Genomic DNA, 14,553 nt, shown 5'->3' on the forward strand with positions numbered 1-14,553 from the left:
CGAACAAATAAAATCTAAGGTTTTTCATTGTGATGCTCATGAAATATTTTATTTCAGCCAACTCCGACGAAATTAAGTCACTGAAAATTCCTTATCGAGATGATTCGTTTTTAATGTCCAGCATTTGCTTTCACTCGATGAACTTGACCTGGACGATGACACTTGATCTAAATTTACTTACAGCAGACCTTTAGCTTTTAACCGAACTTACCGTTTACCACACAAAGACAAATTCGTTTGGCAAAAACTCTTTTATAGAATTGAATGCATGGGCTTTTTCCTCTTTTGCGTTTGATCAAGGTGACATCTGTTCAACCTATTGACGAATCATAACCAACATTGAGCCGCTTGTATTACCATCACAACAATTTCTGTATAAGAATTGGAGCAACAGATAAATCACTTGTAGAACGTTCACTCAACTCTAGATCTGCTGCGACAGTCAACAGCTGCGTTCAGAAACCGGTTCGAATTCACGTCACGATCGGGCCGCGCATTAAGGAAAAATACCGCCACAGCATCATCTGTGGAGTTGCGGATTCACTTTAACCCCGTCTTTTATTGCAACACCAATTCACGTGTTTTATCTTGGCATAGAAAAAGGGAAATGATTTACTGATTAATTGGTTGTGCAATTTTTTTTAATACGTCAATTCTAATAAATAAGCGCTTCAAACAACATTTAAAAGATAAAATTATTTCAGGGAAGTTGAAATGTCATGCAGAAATGAATGAATTAATTCTTCGAATTGTTCGAAGTTGCGATTAGACACAAAATTCAATTCCAAATCAGGCTGGCACAACGTAGGCGGGATAAGATTCGATTCCGCATTTGTTAACGCCTCTCTTGATTCGAATGTAGCCGGAGAGACCCCAGTTGGTCCCCCACGAATTACGGACCATCCAGTAGTCGACTCCGTTGAGAGTGCCCCAACCGACGACGACTACAGCGTGATTGACATCCACGTCATCACAAGCATTGTCGTCGTACACATCTCCGCTGTTATTAGATTAAAATGTGATAATGTAGTATTTCACTGTACTATGAAGCGCCGTATATAAAATTGGCGGTGGATTACTCTTACCGAAATGACATAAAGGAATTCACCACTGCAATGGCCACCGCGAGAAGACCGTGTTGTTCCATAGCTTCTTGCATGGCCAAGGGATTATTGGCCGGAAGGAAATCGAATGTGGAAACTTGGGCTCCGACCATGCTGCTTCTGAATTTGCAAAAGTTTTGCTGTGGGGGGAGGCGATATGAATGAAATGAAAGAATAGGCCGCTATAATTATATGCATACCCTGGCATTGTAAGGGCTGTACAGCGTTTGTTTTGCACTTCCGCCGGCGTTCTGCATGTAGGTCCAAGCATTCGTGTACATTCCGCCGTTGCAGCCGCCGTCTAGTCGATCGCAATCCACAAGTTGCCGCTCGCTGAAATTTCAGAAACAAATTTTGAGAATCCACACGCTGAAGAATAATTATGATACTATTACAAATTTGTTTTGATTCGCACCTTAAAACAACGCGAGTCGAGTCTTTCTTGCATTGGGCGAATTCAAGAGGGGCAACCGCAGCAAAAGCCCAGCAACTTCCACACTATTTAAATGCAAAGAAGTACACATCCAAATAATAATTCTTATTTCAATAATTCATTTCTCTGTGATTTTGAATTAGTATAATTACTACCTGTCCTTGGTCTTTTACTTCCGGCAAACAGATGTCGTAGCGGAGATCGAGCTGGTGTCGCCATAGAAAAATTTTAAGTGCGAGTTGATGAGCAGCACTAGATTAAGAATTGTATATGTGAAAAGGTATCAGCAGCAGCTTACGGTAGGAGAAACATCTCTGCTTTCCACCTTAAATTTAGTGGGCCCGGCCTTCAACCGTGCGGCAACCAAGGCAGCTTTATTGAGCCCCAAATATCTAGACCACTCCGAGGGCAACTAAAACGGGAAATATATAATAACTCGACATTATACACACAATTTTAAAAAAAAAATTCAAAAGTTTTATTTTTTCACCATGTCAGAGAATTTGTTCAATCCTCGTCTGTAGGACGGCGATTCTCCGCTGTTGTGCTCCTTAATTTTGGCGTATTCGACCAGGAAAAGTTTCTTGCGCATTTGGTCTCGCCATCCACCGCCGAAGAAGCCCGTGTAATCTTTCTTGTGTGTTAGCTATTATACATGCAATACAGGCGATTTTCGGCTTTCAATTAGAGGCGTAAAAATACTTCAACATTTTTTGGCTAATAAATAAAATCGATAGCTACTTTGTAATCATTCCAAGCGTCGTCGTCGGAGTAGCTGTTAACAAATACGACCAGAATGGAACACACCAAAAATTTGAAGAGAAACTTTTTCATTTTGTTTGATTGTTTGTTTAATTTTCCGTCGTTTCACTGAACGATATTAAACGCACAGCAACAGATGACGACCAATCACGACCACTGACGCTGAACGAATGTTGTGTTTTTTCTTCGAAAAATCGAAGAAGCCACCGGATTTGGAATAATGTTATGCACACCTTCTTTGGGGGTATAGAACTCATTGACATTGGGAAAGCTCATTGGCCTTTGGTCTTAAGTACGCGCTGCCCAACGGCATTTCTTAGAAACAAAAGCTATTCACCCTAAAGTCCGATAGAAAATGTTGTGAAAGAAATTGTTTTTTTTTTTCTGATTATCCAGTTTATCATTATGTGAATTAAGACATTTTCCAAAAGCCGTTGGTATATCCAGTCCAAAAACTGGTTTGAGACCTCTATATATTAGATCTACCATTTATAGAAACCTGTATACTTCTGTGGCTAATACGGAAAAGATAGCCTAGACACTTGAAAGAAATATTACGTCATCATGTTTACATTTTCAAGCATTCCCATAAAAAAAATTTTATATAATAATTATATAATTTGTTATATAAGTTAAAGTATTATTATGATATGTATACAATCGAGTCAAAAAATCAGAGGGGCCTAACGTAGGCGGGATAGGACTCCATTTTGCATTTGTTGACGCCGCGGTGGATTAGACCGTAGCCGCTTAGTCCCCAACCGGTTCCCCACGAGTTGCGGATGATCCAGTAATCGACTCCGTCCTTATTACCCCAGCCGACGACGACTACTGCGTGATTGACATCCACGTTATCACAATCCGTTGCGTCGTACACGCCATCTCTGTCAATAGACCGTGAATTTCCATTTCATGAATAATTAAAAATTCAATCACGAAATTAGCTAAAGTAAGATTAAATTAATTAACATCGACTGAGCTTGAATTTTAAAAATAATCAATCGAGATAATTTTTTTGACAATTTTCCATACTTGTAGGAGAAAAAGGAGTTTGCGATAGCAATGGCAACTGTTAGGGGGCCGTATTGTTGCAGAGCTGATTGCATAGCCACGGCGTCATTGGCTGGGGCGTAATCGTACCTAAAAACCCGAGCACCGGTCATGAACCACAAGAACCAGAATGGGCAAAAGTTTCGCTAATAAGAAAATATCAAAGAAAATATGATTTAAAAATTTTGGCAAGAATTATTGACAAGGCATATTTAGTGATAATACTGTGGCTGTGTAAGGGTATAGCGATTCCCGAGCAAGTCCACCAGCTAGCTTGATATGTTGCCAGGCCTGCGTGTACCATCCGCCGTTGCAGCCGTTGTTGAATATATCGCAATCGACCAGTTGCTGTTCGCTGAATCGCCATCAAATAGTGACCGCTATAATAACCAAATTTGAAAATTATTTTTCGGGTTTTACTCACCTCAGAGCGACTGGAGTTTGCCTGTGTTTCTTACAGGAATTGAACTCGAGAGGAGTAACGGCAGCGAACGCCCAACAGCTTCCACACTTGATTGATTTGAAAAGAAAAACAAGTTTTACGGTGAATGTAACATAACCTGATGTAAAAGAATTTCATTTCTGATTTAATTCAAAGTTACCGGTCCCTGGTCTTTAATTGCCGCCATGCAATCGTCGGATCGATAGTCAAGCTACACTTCCGAACCAAAATGATAGAAAGTGAATTAAACAGATATTTAGAAGTCCCGGAGAATTTCTCTATCGAGTAATTTTGAAAATACAAATATGTAGATAGCACTCACTTCTGCAGGAAGAGACTGTCGATTATTCAATAACGGATAATATCTTTGAATGGATTTCATAAACTGAATGGAAGGCGCCCTGGAAGATTTGAGGCCGAGATATTTTGACTTTTCTGATGGCCACTTTTATCATTTTAAGGGAACGTGGATAAATCGAAGAGCTCAGATCATGGTGTACAATCAAACTTTTTCCATTTTAGTTGCATATTACCATGTCGGAGAATTTGTTGAGCTCTTGAGTGAAGGACGGTAAATCCCCGTTGTTGTGTTGATGAATTTCGACACTTTGAGCCAGAAAAAGTTCTTTGCGCTCGTTGTCGTGCAGTCCGCCGTCGAAGTAACTCATGTAATCTTTTCCGTGTTGTAACTGGAAATCATTGATAGGAACGACACATTTTAAAAAAATTAACAAATCGACAGTTGAGAAAGAACGCGAAATTTTCTTTTGGCATGTTATAATACCTTGTAATCATTCCAAGCTTCATCGTCAGAATGGCCATTGGCGAGACATACGGCCATAGCGAAAACGAGAAACTGAAAGGCGAATCTCATTTTCTTTATTCTGATAAAAAAATATAATAATAATAAAACTCTGCTGTATGCGACGGTATGCGATAATCGAAATGCGTGTAGTAACGGGTAAAACGGTTCAAGAAAAATATTCACACCAAACAAATCGGGGCAGCTGACGCTAAAAGAATGAGCTTTGAACGTCTACCCTTCTTACTTTTTGCGAGCCCGAAGGGCGAAGCTAATAATCCAGTTAATAATAACAGTTTCGAGGGCTTGAAGTTGAACTGTACCTTGCGATTGGAGCCCAAGTAACGTTAACATCCAACATCAACACGGATGTGGGTCTCACTAATGGTGCCAGAGGTACCGTGGTTGACATCGTCTATTCCAAACAGCCCAATGTTGATCTGCCTGATTTCATCGTTGTTAGATGGCCTGATTATACCGGTCCTCAATTCTTCTCTACAACCATGAATAACGGCATTTCAACTCACAACTGTATACCAATCCCGGCAATATCCATACGGTCTGATGACACGAGAGCCGTCCGGATTCAGTTTCCCCTTCGCCTGGCTTATGCGATGACCGTATGGAAATCTCAAGGAGAAACTCTAGGCAAAACTGTTGTAGACATCGGTCCCAAAGAAACCGCCGGCCTGACTTTCGTCGCTCTTTCAAGGGTAAGACACATTAGTGATTTGGCCGTCTTGCCATTTGACTATCAAAGAGCATTGAAAATATCGACTGGCGATGGGTTATTTGCTAGAAAGATGGAAGAAAGACGGCTAAATATGTTGTGTCAGGTTACACAAGATCAATGGTTTGAAAATAACCCAGAATAAATTTGTTTTATTTTCTTACTGTTTTGCTGTCTCACAAATTCGCTTTTCGTGTGCCTTTGTCACTCAACAACGTAACGTCACTTTTGAATACAAAATAGGTCCTGAATTTGTCATTTAAGACAGTTTTTAACTGGCTTACGACTATCCATTCGGCGAGCTGATAAGCTTGCTTTTCTATCTTAATCGCATACGCAGAAAAAAAAAGCCATGTCACTTTGTATGTATGTATGTATGTATGTCCCGCTCCATAACTCGGGTGTTTCACGACAGATTTCGGACTTTTTGGTCTTAAAAATTACACAAAAAATATGCGGTGCGACCAGAACAAAAATAATTTTATTTACTTAATTAGTTCTCCCGTAATTAATGAAAAACTGTTAAAATAATTGTTTAACGACTGGTGACATCTTGCGGTGGCGACTACAACTTTTTCACTTAATGACTGGTGACATCTTGGGGTGGCGACTACAACTTTTTTATCTTAGGTTTAAATTCCACTTTCCGTACTTAACGTGCTTGTCATTTACTTAACGTGTTAAGTTTAAAATAACGTGTTAAGTTTAAAATTAATTCTTTCTTTTCAAATATTTTTTATTGAAATATATTCTTTGTGGATGGCAAACATGATTAAAAACCACCAGATGTCCATAGCATCTCCGTGATGACGCAATCTTTGATGTCCCAACCATGACGCAACAAGCAGATTTGCATTTATGTTTTGTAGTTATTTAACTAAAAGATGGTTATTTTTAAATTCAATGATTGAACTTTATGTGTGTTACGAAAAAATCCCGTTTTAAGACCAAAAAGTCTGTGAAGAAAAGTGTGAATTGTGAATAAGTCCGACTTAACAATAGGCCCTGAATTTATCATTTAAGACAGTTTTCAACTGGCTTACGACTATCCCTTCGCGGCGAGCTGATAAGCTTGCTTTTCTATCTTATTATAGCTTCGGTTTGAAATCACCTAACAGATTCCTATAAAGGAATGAGCTCGTTTTAGCTAGGGGCGTGATGTGAAGGAAGACTCTATAGCTCGTGCTGATCCCAAGTTATTAAGAAAGTCAGGTAGCTGCAACAGTCGTATAACGGCGTAGCTGCAACAGCTCCTCCCATACGTCATAGATATACTAGTCACTCGTCACCAAGGTGAGAATAACCTGCTGTAAGATTTAGAATTCAGCTATAGGCAGACCAGCTGTGAGTTCGTCAAAAAACCGACTGTCGGGGAATTTCTGCATGAACATGACTTGAATAACTTGCATAATCCAGCATGATCCCTATAGACAGACAGCGCGCAATTGCAGTATAGTGAAGAAGACGAAGGGCGCACCTCGGGTAATCACTAATCTTGATCCTATATAAGGAAGACGCCAGCACCAACATCTGTTCCGCGAATCACGAAAAAACTGGTTATATTTCAATTTGGATTTCTTGCCAGACCTATTCGACCCTCCAGCGTGATTCTACTCAATAAAAACCGTTTTTGGTATTGTTTTTATCCAGAAGTTAACGAACTGTCCGACACCATGTTTTGGGTCACACACTGACGGCCAGTCGGGTTAATATAATTCTGCGCAACCGGCACGCGGAAAAGCTATATTAGAATGAAATCAATCGATCAATCATTCAAATTTTAATTTACTACTAGTATACTTTTGATTATTAAATGCAAGTCTAAAGCGTCGGCGAATGTGAAATGTTTGACAACGGAGAAACGAACTGTACAACAATACTCTCAAAGAAAGCCATATGCATAACATGAAATTGAAACGAGTTCAATAAATAAATACATGTTCCAAGTTGATACCGGTACTAGAGGTTATCTCCCAAACCGGTTAACCACGAGTTGCGCACGATCCAGTAATCGATTCCGCCTTGAATACCCCAGCCGACGACCACCACAGCGTGATTGACATTCACGCTATCACAATCCGTTGCGTCGTACACGCCATCTCTGTCAATAGACGAAAATACCTTTGATTTACCATTTTTCCAATGAAACCACTCTCCATTCAGCCTTACGAGCATATTAATGGTGAACTATTAAAATATTTATTTGATTCATTTAACGTAAATCGAATCACTTTTTAGCGATAGCAACTGCTAGAGGACCGTGTTTCTGCAGAGCTACTTGCATAGCTTCAGCGTTTTGAGTTGGGACGCAACTGAACTTGAAAACAGGGCACCGGGCACCGGCCACGGAGTACCAACCAGCGGGGGCATACATTTCGCTATAAGAGGTCGTATGCGTACTAAATATAAGATAAATTTGTTCAAATATTATTATTGCCAAGACATACTGTAGCTGTGTACGGGTATAGCGATTGCCTAGTAATTCCACCGGTTAGTTTGATGTATTTCCAGATCATCGTGTGCCATCCGCCTTTGGTGCATCCGCCGTCAATGAAATCGCAATCGACCAGCTGCTGTTCGCTGGATGTTGAGATGATGTTCAAAATCAAGCGCTATAATAACCATTCGTCGAATTATTGGTTCGGTTTGAACTCACCTCAAAACAATGAAAGTTTGTTTGTGTTTCTTGCAGTAATTGAATTCGATTAGAGCGACTGCATCGAATGCCCAACAGCTTCCACACTTGATTGAATTGAACAAAATTTGTCGAATTATTATCGCTACAAGAATTTCATTTTTGCTTCAATCCAAGTTAATTTTTTCTGGTCCTTAACTGCCGCCATGCAATTGCCCGTTCGATAGTCCAGCTATTATATTCCCGAAACCAAAATTACAAAAATAATAATTCATCAGAGATTTAGGAATCAAATGTCAAATAAGTATTTCAAGCAAATCGATACATAAATAACACTCACTGCTTCAGGAAGGGCTTTTCTGTTTTGCAGCAGGTCATCATCTCCGTGAATGGATTTTATAAACTGAATGGAAGGCGCCATGGAAGATTTAACGCCGAGATATCCAGACTTTTCCGATGGCCTCTTATAGAAGGGAATAAAATATCAAAGGATGGAATTATATTATGCTCCGTAAATAATAATAGCGTGCGAACGTTAGCCGGCGAATCATCAGCAGAGGTAAATTAGAAAGTGATGTAATAAGACTAAATTTCAAATCCATACCATATCGGAGAATCTGTTCAATTCTTGGCTGTAGGACCGCGATTCGTTGCTGTTGTATTGATTGACGAGTTGGCGTTCAGCGATGAAAATGTCCTTGCGCATTTTGTCCCTCCATCCACCGCCGCAAAAAGTCGTGTAGTCTTTCCCGTGTTTCAACTTGAAATAATGGATTGCCATCCGAGTTAAAAGAAAGAACCAAATTTTATTTTGGCTTCTTATATCTTTACCTTGTAATCGTTCCAAGCGTGTTCTTCAGAAAAGCCGTTGGCGACGACTGCGAATAAGGCGACAAACTGAAACGAAAATTTCATTCTACGCATATTACGCCGCTATAGCGCCCAGCTATTCAAATGTGTAAAAATTGATAAGAAAAAAACTATGGAATAACTCAATTTCGCATGCCAAACAGATTGTGAACACTGACGCTGGACGAATACCACCTTTGCCTTCTATGCACCTTACAGTTAGTTACCTTTGGGTTATTTTTTGTTTTAATTATATAACTGGTTGGTATACCTCAAGGAATGAGCTCGCTGCTAAAGGCGTCAAATGGGTAAGGACGCCGTGTGTTGTAGTTCGGCGAGTGGTGGAATTTTCAACTGGGGATAATATTAGGAGAGGTGAAACAATCTATTCAGCAGCTATAGCAATCCGGACGGGAGTCGGGCGGAGTCAAGTCCGCAAGAAGCCCCTCTCTTACGTCACCGATGCACCCGGAAGCGAGTTTACAGACGAAACCTGAACAACGTTGAGATCCAGGCATAGAAGACACAGATCAGCTGATCTAGACGATCGTGGCTATTGCGTGAACGCCACTAGACTTTCTATGACTTAACTTTGCTTGGCAGATTTTTCTGTGCACATGGCATTCTTAACCTTAACCCATAATCGTTAGATATATTAGCAATTACAGCCGTGACCATATATACCCTATACCTTTAGCGTGATCATTAATCTTGACCGTATAAGGTAGACGCACCGAATTTGTTCCGTCAATCGGAACATCTGATATATGACGGAAAACTGGTTTTGAAATTTGAATCTTAGTTTCAGTTCCTCTTGGACGGTTTTTGAGTTGCTTTTGTCTTGAACGTCTAACGTGACTTGCGTGACACGACACCCGTGTTTATTTTTAATTCTTATTTATTTCGTGGTTCTACTCTGTGACCAAGCCGTTTCTGGGTAATAACGGAAAAATCTTATACGTTTCTTTCCCTTGAATATTCAATCCACGCTTACAACCGTCATTTTAGTATTTACTAGTCATTTTTCTTTCCTCCCTAAAAACTCCCTCTGCAATGGAGAAATTGAACGCCAAATATAAGAGATCCACGAATGAATTAATTTTTGTAAGTTGATGTTTATTCGTACTCTAAAAAAAAATCATTATGTAAATCAGAATTACAACACGAAAGCCGAATAGGAGTCAATTTGACATTTGTTGACCCCTCGCTGGACTAGGACGTAGCCGCTTAGTCCCCAACCGGTTCCCCGCGAGTTGCGGACGATCCAGTAGTCGAGTCCGCCCTGACTACCCCTGCCGACAATGACCATAGCGTGATTGACATCCACGTTATCACAATCCGTGTCATCGTACACGCCATCCCTGTAAATAAACACCTCATTTGTCATAAATTCAACGGAGACGAATGAATAAGCCATCAAATTGTTAATGAACAGCAATCATATTAGCGGGTTGTAAGCCATTTTGACACGAAATGGATTAAGCTTTTTCTAGATCGCTCAATTTTTCTGTGAATATATTTGTTGCGTAAAACGTAGGTACATGTAGGAGTAAAAATATTCGGCCACTGCAAATATGAATGTTGTTGCGAACTCGTCCCCAGCCCGCGAAAAGGAGGCGGCACAGAGGCAGAAGCAGACGACAGAAGAAACGGGATTCTCTCAGTGTCAACAGCTCTACCGTTTTGTATAATAATTGAACTCGCGCTTGTGAAATACAGTGCCGTCAATCCCTTCTTATCTTATCTCCGTGTTCGCCTTTACTAGCCCATCCTACAACTGACTGTATTGTGCATACCCAGTGCGTGGGCAAATGTAGTTCATCGAACCCGTTTCTTCACTTGTGTGGCCTAGGTCGGTGTCGTCGTAATTCATTGTTAGATAATTAGGCCCTCACAGCTGTAGCCCAACGACTTCCACTGTGAAATTTCTAGGAGAAACACGACAAAACGGAATGCAAAGTAAAAACAGGCTACACAGAATTCTGAAAAAGAAAAACAATAGTTTTGAAGGCGACAGTATAAAATGCCCATTTTGAGATAACTCGTTTTTGAATGCTAGTTTCAATCAATCTCATCGTACCCCTACATGGAAATTTGAGCTGAAAACTGAACAATTTGTCCGATTTTCAAGTCCTTTCCCCCTAGGATTTTGACGTTCGATGACGTGATAACCATGCTGATGATTCTCAGCCTTGATTATTTACATAACAACAATTTCCTGGAAGTGAAATTATACGGCGAATTTCATTTCGTTCCGCAGTGTTTTGTTTTTAGTCATGTTTTAGTAGACCGTTCACTCTCAGCTTGCAACCGGTTTGAATTGACAGCGGGGTTACAACGGTTACACGGTATCTTACAGAAAAACTAAACACATCTTCACGAACAGCATCATCTGTGGAGGAGTAAGTAAACTTTTTCCCCGTGTCGCAGTAATTTCAAAAATTATTATTATTTTTTAAAATTTCATTTTCAACGATGATTTATTTGCGGCGCCAGGTAACTTGTCAAAAAGTACCAAAATACCTTGCCGTGTTTGTGTAACAATTTAAGCCGTCGATGGCACTTTGGCGACCACCACCAAATCTGCAAATGATGGCGCAACACGGAAGCAATAACGTCGTCAGCAGAGGCAAACAACATTTTGAAATTCTAGTGTCTCGTGTCCCTTTTTAATTTTAATCATCTTATTACATTGTTTCGTCTATTGCTAGCAAGACGAAGGAAATCTTATTAATAACGTTGAAGTTCAAATGAAGAAGCTGCTACGAGGCAAACATCGCGCCATGTATAATTAAGAAACGGTTCCGATATTGATTACCTATCGTATCGTGTACAACCACTTTGGGGGCCTTTGGCAGTCTGCTAACCCCAAGTTATTAACCTCGGAATGCCGTCTATAATTACTAAACCTGAAACTATCGAATGGAGAACAAAGTTTTACATTTTCCGAAACGTCAAACATTCCTTGCTCTAATCTACCTTCTACATTGCAACGTAATTTGACTTGTATGTAATTAATGTTCGGATAGCGACAATGAGCATTCTCCTTTTGGTGAATTTTCTGATCCATCATAAAAGTTCCCCGATGGTGCTGTAAGATACTATACAGTGCAAAACCATTAATCACTATGCATCCGCAGAAACTGGTTTGAAAATTCTGATTGCTCAAATTATTTGGCATTCAATTCATGTTATGTTTAATTTCCATTTTAAATCTGGTTGGCTAAGTTCGTTCATTTCAATTTTTCAGGAGAATCAAGACAACCCCGAAGACAACATTTATTGAGAATAGGTAAAATAATTTCTTAAATAATAAAAAATTTCGATTATTAAATGCCGGCGCAAAAACATGAGACAGCGAGAGCTTATTCAATTGGATTATTTTTTCAGATCGATTCCGTATATGTATGGAAGAGTTTAGGCTGATACTACGAAGGCGGGATAGATTTCAATGCCGCATTTGTTGACGCCGCGCTGAATGAAAAAGTAGCCGGAGAGACCCCAATCGGTTCCCCACGAATTACGGACGATCCAGTAGTTGACTCCGTTGAGATTGCCCCATCCAACCAGCACAACGGCGTGATTGACGGCCTGTCCATCACAAGCCGGATCGTTGTACACGCCGCTCCTGCCAGCGCATCGTAATCGTGTACGTATCGTTATAGTGTCGAATACTCGCAGTAATTCAAATAATGCTGTTCTTATAACTTACGCATAAGAGTAAAAGGATGGGACGACGGTGATGGCTACAGCGAGTGGCCCGTACTTTTGCAGAGCTACTTGCATGGCCGTGGCATTGTTCGACTGGACGTACCCAAACGAAGACACCTTGGCTGCGATCATGGCGGTCGTGAATCTGCAAGTGCTTTTCTATTTTCGTATAGAAAGAGTTTTAAGTCATGACCAAGTATCCTCTAATGGTAAATAGAGAAAAACGAATCATCAAACTGATAACTTACTTTAGCGGTGTAAGTGTAAAGCGTCTGCTTGGCAGATCCGCCGGCTTTCTTTAAATAGGTCCAAGCAGTCACGTACCATCCGCCGTTGCAGCCACCATTTGTCGTATCGCAATCAACCAAATGTTGTTCACTATTATAAGAAAAAAAAGTGGAAGATTTAAAATTTCAAAGATTCCTAATTGTTGCTCTATGACCTACCTCAAAACAGTGGTAACTTTGGCTTTCTTGCATTTAGAGAACTCGAGCGGAGTAATGGAGGTAAAAGACCAGCAACTACCACACTGTTATAGCAATTCGACATTCGTACAACAATAAAAAATTTGGCAAGTTAACTCTTGTTTAGCTGTTTTAAGGATATTGTTAAATATTATACCTGCCCTTGGTTTTTAACTTGAGGCAAACAAGAGTCGTAACGCAGGTCAAACTACTCTCCAATAAAAAGAAAACAAGAAAAATGTTTTCAACATTCAGATGACGATGGTTAATTAGTCGCATTTAAAAAACAAAATTAATTTTTTTTTAATTGCATCAATGATTTGACTTACGCTAGCGGGAGGAGCTGCACGACTTTCCAGGTCAACGCTGACGGACCTCATAAACGCCAGGGAAGGAACAGCAGTGGCATTGACACCGAGATAACTTCTCAATTCCAACGGCCACTGAAGAAAAGGAAATACCAAACGTAATCGATTATTAGCGCAATGAATTTAAATCTCTGCTGACAAACGAATACTTTATCTCTCTTACCAGGTCGGAGAATTGATTGAGTTCCTTTCGAAAAGTTCCAGCCTTTTCGCTGTTGTGCTTCTTGATTTGCTTATTTCTGGCCCGGAAAAGTTCTTTCCTGGTTTTATCGTTTTTACCCCCGTCAGAAGAAGGTCTGTAATCTTTTTTGTGTTTTTTCTGCATTTGAAATATATTTAACGATCAAGTCAATTTGAAACGCCTAATAGAATGGTCAGAGAATTCCCTAGATATCGGTTTCTAATGAATAGACTTAACCAAAAGATTGTCTCTTGGGATAGGCTTGTTTACCTTGAAATCTTTCCAGTGGTCATCCTCGGAATAGCCTCTAATGACAGTTACGACGGTGGCAATAATTAGAAACACAAACAGCAACTTCATTGTGGCTGCGTTAGTTTTATGACCTATAGAATATTAGCTAAATTTGATGGCTACGACACGAACGTGCAAAAATAGAATTAACTCAAGTCTTACCCAGAAACTGATCCGATCCGACTGATCGAGAAAATCTAGCAAGCTCCCTTTTTATATAGAAGTGGCTACCAAATCAAGAATAATTTTATGCGTGTCGACCTGTCCGTTTCTTCGTTCCATCTCCATTCGAGGAGTGGGCATGTAACCAAATTTAATCTGCTGAAATATCCACCATAGTTTTATAATCATTTTCGAAATTCTTGGACCCATTATTGCCCCGATTCAACTATACCCTGATGGCTATTTTCTTTTTCGTTCCGTCTCTGGACAACCGGTTTTATTATATATTAATGCAATTCGTTATTTTTCAAAATAATTATGTTTATCAAAGTCAGTTCACGAGCCACGAGCGAACACTTAATTTAAAATACCCGAAGCTTTTTGTTTGGGAGACCGATGATTTTTGGTCCCTTCTTTCGTGCGGATTTGATTCTTGGCAAAGAAAACGAGTCGGCATCTAATTACTAATTTTCAGCAGCTCGGCAACCAGATAGCCTTTCAAACGGCCGTTATTAAAGGTCGTAAAGGACGAAACCGGCCAACGGCCATACTACTATTTGCATAAAGCTA

General features: G+C 40.0%; 3 protein-coding genes and 2 long non-coding RNA genes across 7 annotated transcripts; 2 read left to right on the plus strand and 3 right to left on the minus strand.

Annotated features, from left to right (window-relative positions):
* Positions 1 to 623: 623 nt before the first annotated feature.
* LOC124337101 (ervatamin-B-like) lies at positions 624 to 2,477 on the minus strand. Its single transcript, XM_046791150.1, has 8 exons — positions 2,278 to 2,477; positions 2,027 to 2,182; positions 1,835 to 1,948; positions 1,692 to 1,742; positions 1,519 to 1,601; positions 1,304 to 1,436; positions 1,086 to 1,243; positions 624 to 1,000 (listed from the first exon to the last, which is right to left on the minus strand). The coding sequence occupies exons 1-8, from the start codon at positions 2,368 to 2,370 to the stop codon at positions 790 to 792; spliced, it is 999 nt and encodes a 332-aa protein (XP_046647106.1). The 5' UTR covers positions 2,371 to 2,477; the 3' UTR covers positions 624 to 789.
* A 453-nt stretch (positions 2,478 to 2,930) lies between these two features.
* Positions 2,931 to 8,881, minus strand: LOC124337095 (ervatamin-B-like). 3 transcript variants are annotated; one of them, XM_046791139.1, is made up of 8 exons: positions 8,789 to 8,881; positions 8,562 to 8,717; positions 4,113 to 4,235; positions 3,951 to 4,001; positions 3,773 to 3,858; positions 3,574 to 3,703; positions 3,331 to 3,494; positions 2,931 to 3,182 (listed from the first exon to the last, which is right to left on the minus strand). In XM_046791139.1, the coding sequence occupies exons 1-8, from the start codon at positions 8,879 to 8,881 to the stop codon at positions 2,972 to 2,974; spliced, it is 1,014 nt and encodes a 337-aa protein (XP_046647095.1). In that variant the 3' UTR covers positions 2,931 to 2,971. The 3 variants fall into 3 exon arrangements, with proteins under 3 accessions (XP_046647095.1, XP_046647096.1, XP_046647098.1); XM_046791140.1 differs by lacking the exons at positions 8,562 to 8,717; positions 8,789 to 8,881 and adding exons at positions 4,324 to 4,479; positions 4,575 to 4,822; XM_046791142.1 differs by lacking the exon at positions 8,789 to 8,881 and having other exon boundaries at positions 8,562 to 8,738.
* LOC124337442 lies at positions 8,301 to 9,150 on the plus strand. Its single transcript, XR_006917369.1, has 3 exons — positions 8,301 to 8,516; positions 8,596 to 9,024; positions 9,084 to 9,150. It is a non-coding gene; the product is annotated as an uncharacterized LOC124337442 (long non-coding RNA).
* A 1,349-nt stretch (positions 9,151 to 10,499) lies between these two features.
* LOC124337460 lies at positions 10,500 to 12,276 on the plus strand. Its single transcript, XR_006917388.1, has 2 exons — positions 10,500 to 11,208; positions 11,303 to 12,276. It is a non-coding gene; the product is annotated as an uncharacterized LOC124337460 (long non-coding RNA).
* LOC124337104 (ervatamin-B-like) lies at positions 12,070 to 14,123 on the minus strand. The gene is made up of 9 exons (XM_046791155.1): positions 13,984 to 14,123; positions 13,801 to 13,927; positions 13,513 to 13,668; positions 13,311 to 13,424; positions 13,139 to 13,189; positions 12,964 to 13,046; positions 12,766 to 12,895; positions 12,519 to 12,676; positions 12,070 to 12,434 (listed from the first exon to the last, which is right to left on the minus strand). The coding sequence occupies exons 2-9, from the start codon at positions 13,888 to 13,890 to the stop codon at positions 12,224 to 12,226; spliced, it is 993 nt and encodes a 330-aa protein (XP_046647111.1). The 5' UTR covers positions 13,891 to 13,927; positions 13,984 to 14,123; the 3' UTR covers positions 12,070 to 12,223.
* Positions 14,124 to 14,553: the final 430 nt, after the last annotated feature.

Source organism: Daphnia pulicaria, chromosome 4 (genome assembly GCF_021234035.1).
Source record: "Daphnia pulicaria isolate SC F1-1A chromosome 4, SC_F0-13Bv2, whole genome shotgun sequence".
NCBI classification, from domain to species: Eukaryota; Metazoa; Arthropoda; class Branchiopoda; order Diplostraca; family Daphniidae; genus Daphnia; species Daphnia pulicaria.

What these genes read in the sequence shown, in the direction of transcription:
- LOC124337101 (XM_046791150.1), bottom strand. Translation starts at nt 2,370, where the DNA reads ATGAAAAAGTTTCTCTTCAAATTTTTGGTGTGTTCCATTCTGGTCGTA. An exon ending in TGAACAAATTCTCTGACATG is followed by an intron (nt 1,949 to 2,026) that starts GTGAAAAAATAA and finishes TTCCCGTTTTAG; the next exon opens with TTGCCCTCGGAGTGGTCTAG. An exon ending in AAGTAAAAGACCAAGGACAG is followed by an intron (nt 1,602 to 1,691) that starts GTAGTAATTATA and finishes GCATTTAAATAG; the next exon opens with TGTGGAAGTTGCTGGGCTTT.
- LOC124337095 (XM_046791139.1), bottom strand. Translation starts at nt 8,881, where the DNA reads ATGCGTAGAATGAAATTTTCGTTTCAGTTTGTCGCCTTATTCGCAGTC. An exon ending in ACGCTTGGAACGATTACAAG is followed by an intron (nt 8,718 to 8,788) that starts GTAAAGATATAA and finishes CATTATTTCAAG; the next exon opens with TTGAAACACGGGAAAGACTA. An exon ending in AACTCCTTTTTCTCCTACAA is followed by an intron (nt 3,183 to 3,330) that starts GTATGGAAAATT and finishes GTCTATTGACAG; the next exon opens with AGATGGCGTGTACGACGCAA.
- LOC124337104 (XM_046791155.1), bottom strand. Translation starts at nt 13,890, where the DNA reads ATGAAGTTGCTGTTTGTGTTTCTAATTATTGCCACCGTCGTAACTGTC. An exon ending in AAAGTTACCACTGTTTTGAG is followed by an intron (nt 12,896 to 12,963) that starts GTAGGTCATAGA and finishes TTCTTATAATAG; the next exon opens with TGAACAACATTTGGTTGATT. An exon ending in TTTACACTTACACCGCTAAA is followed by an intron (nt 12,677 to 12,765) that starts GTAAGTTATCAG and finishes ATACGAAAATAG; the next exon opens with AAAAGCACTTGCAGATTCAC.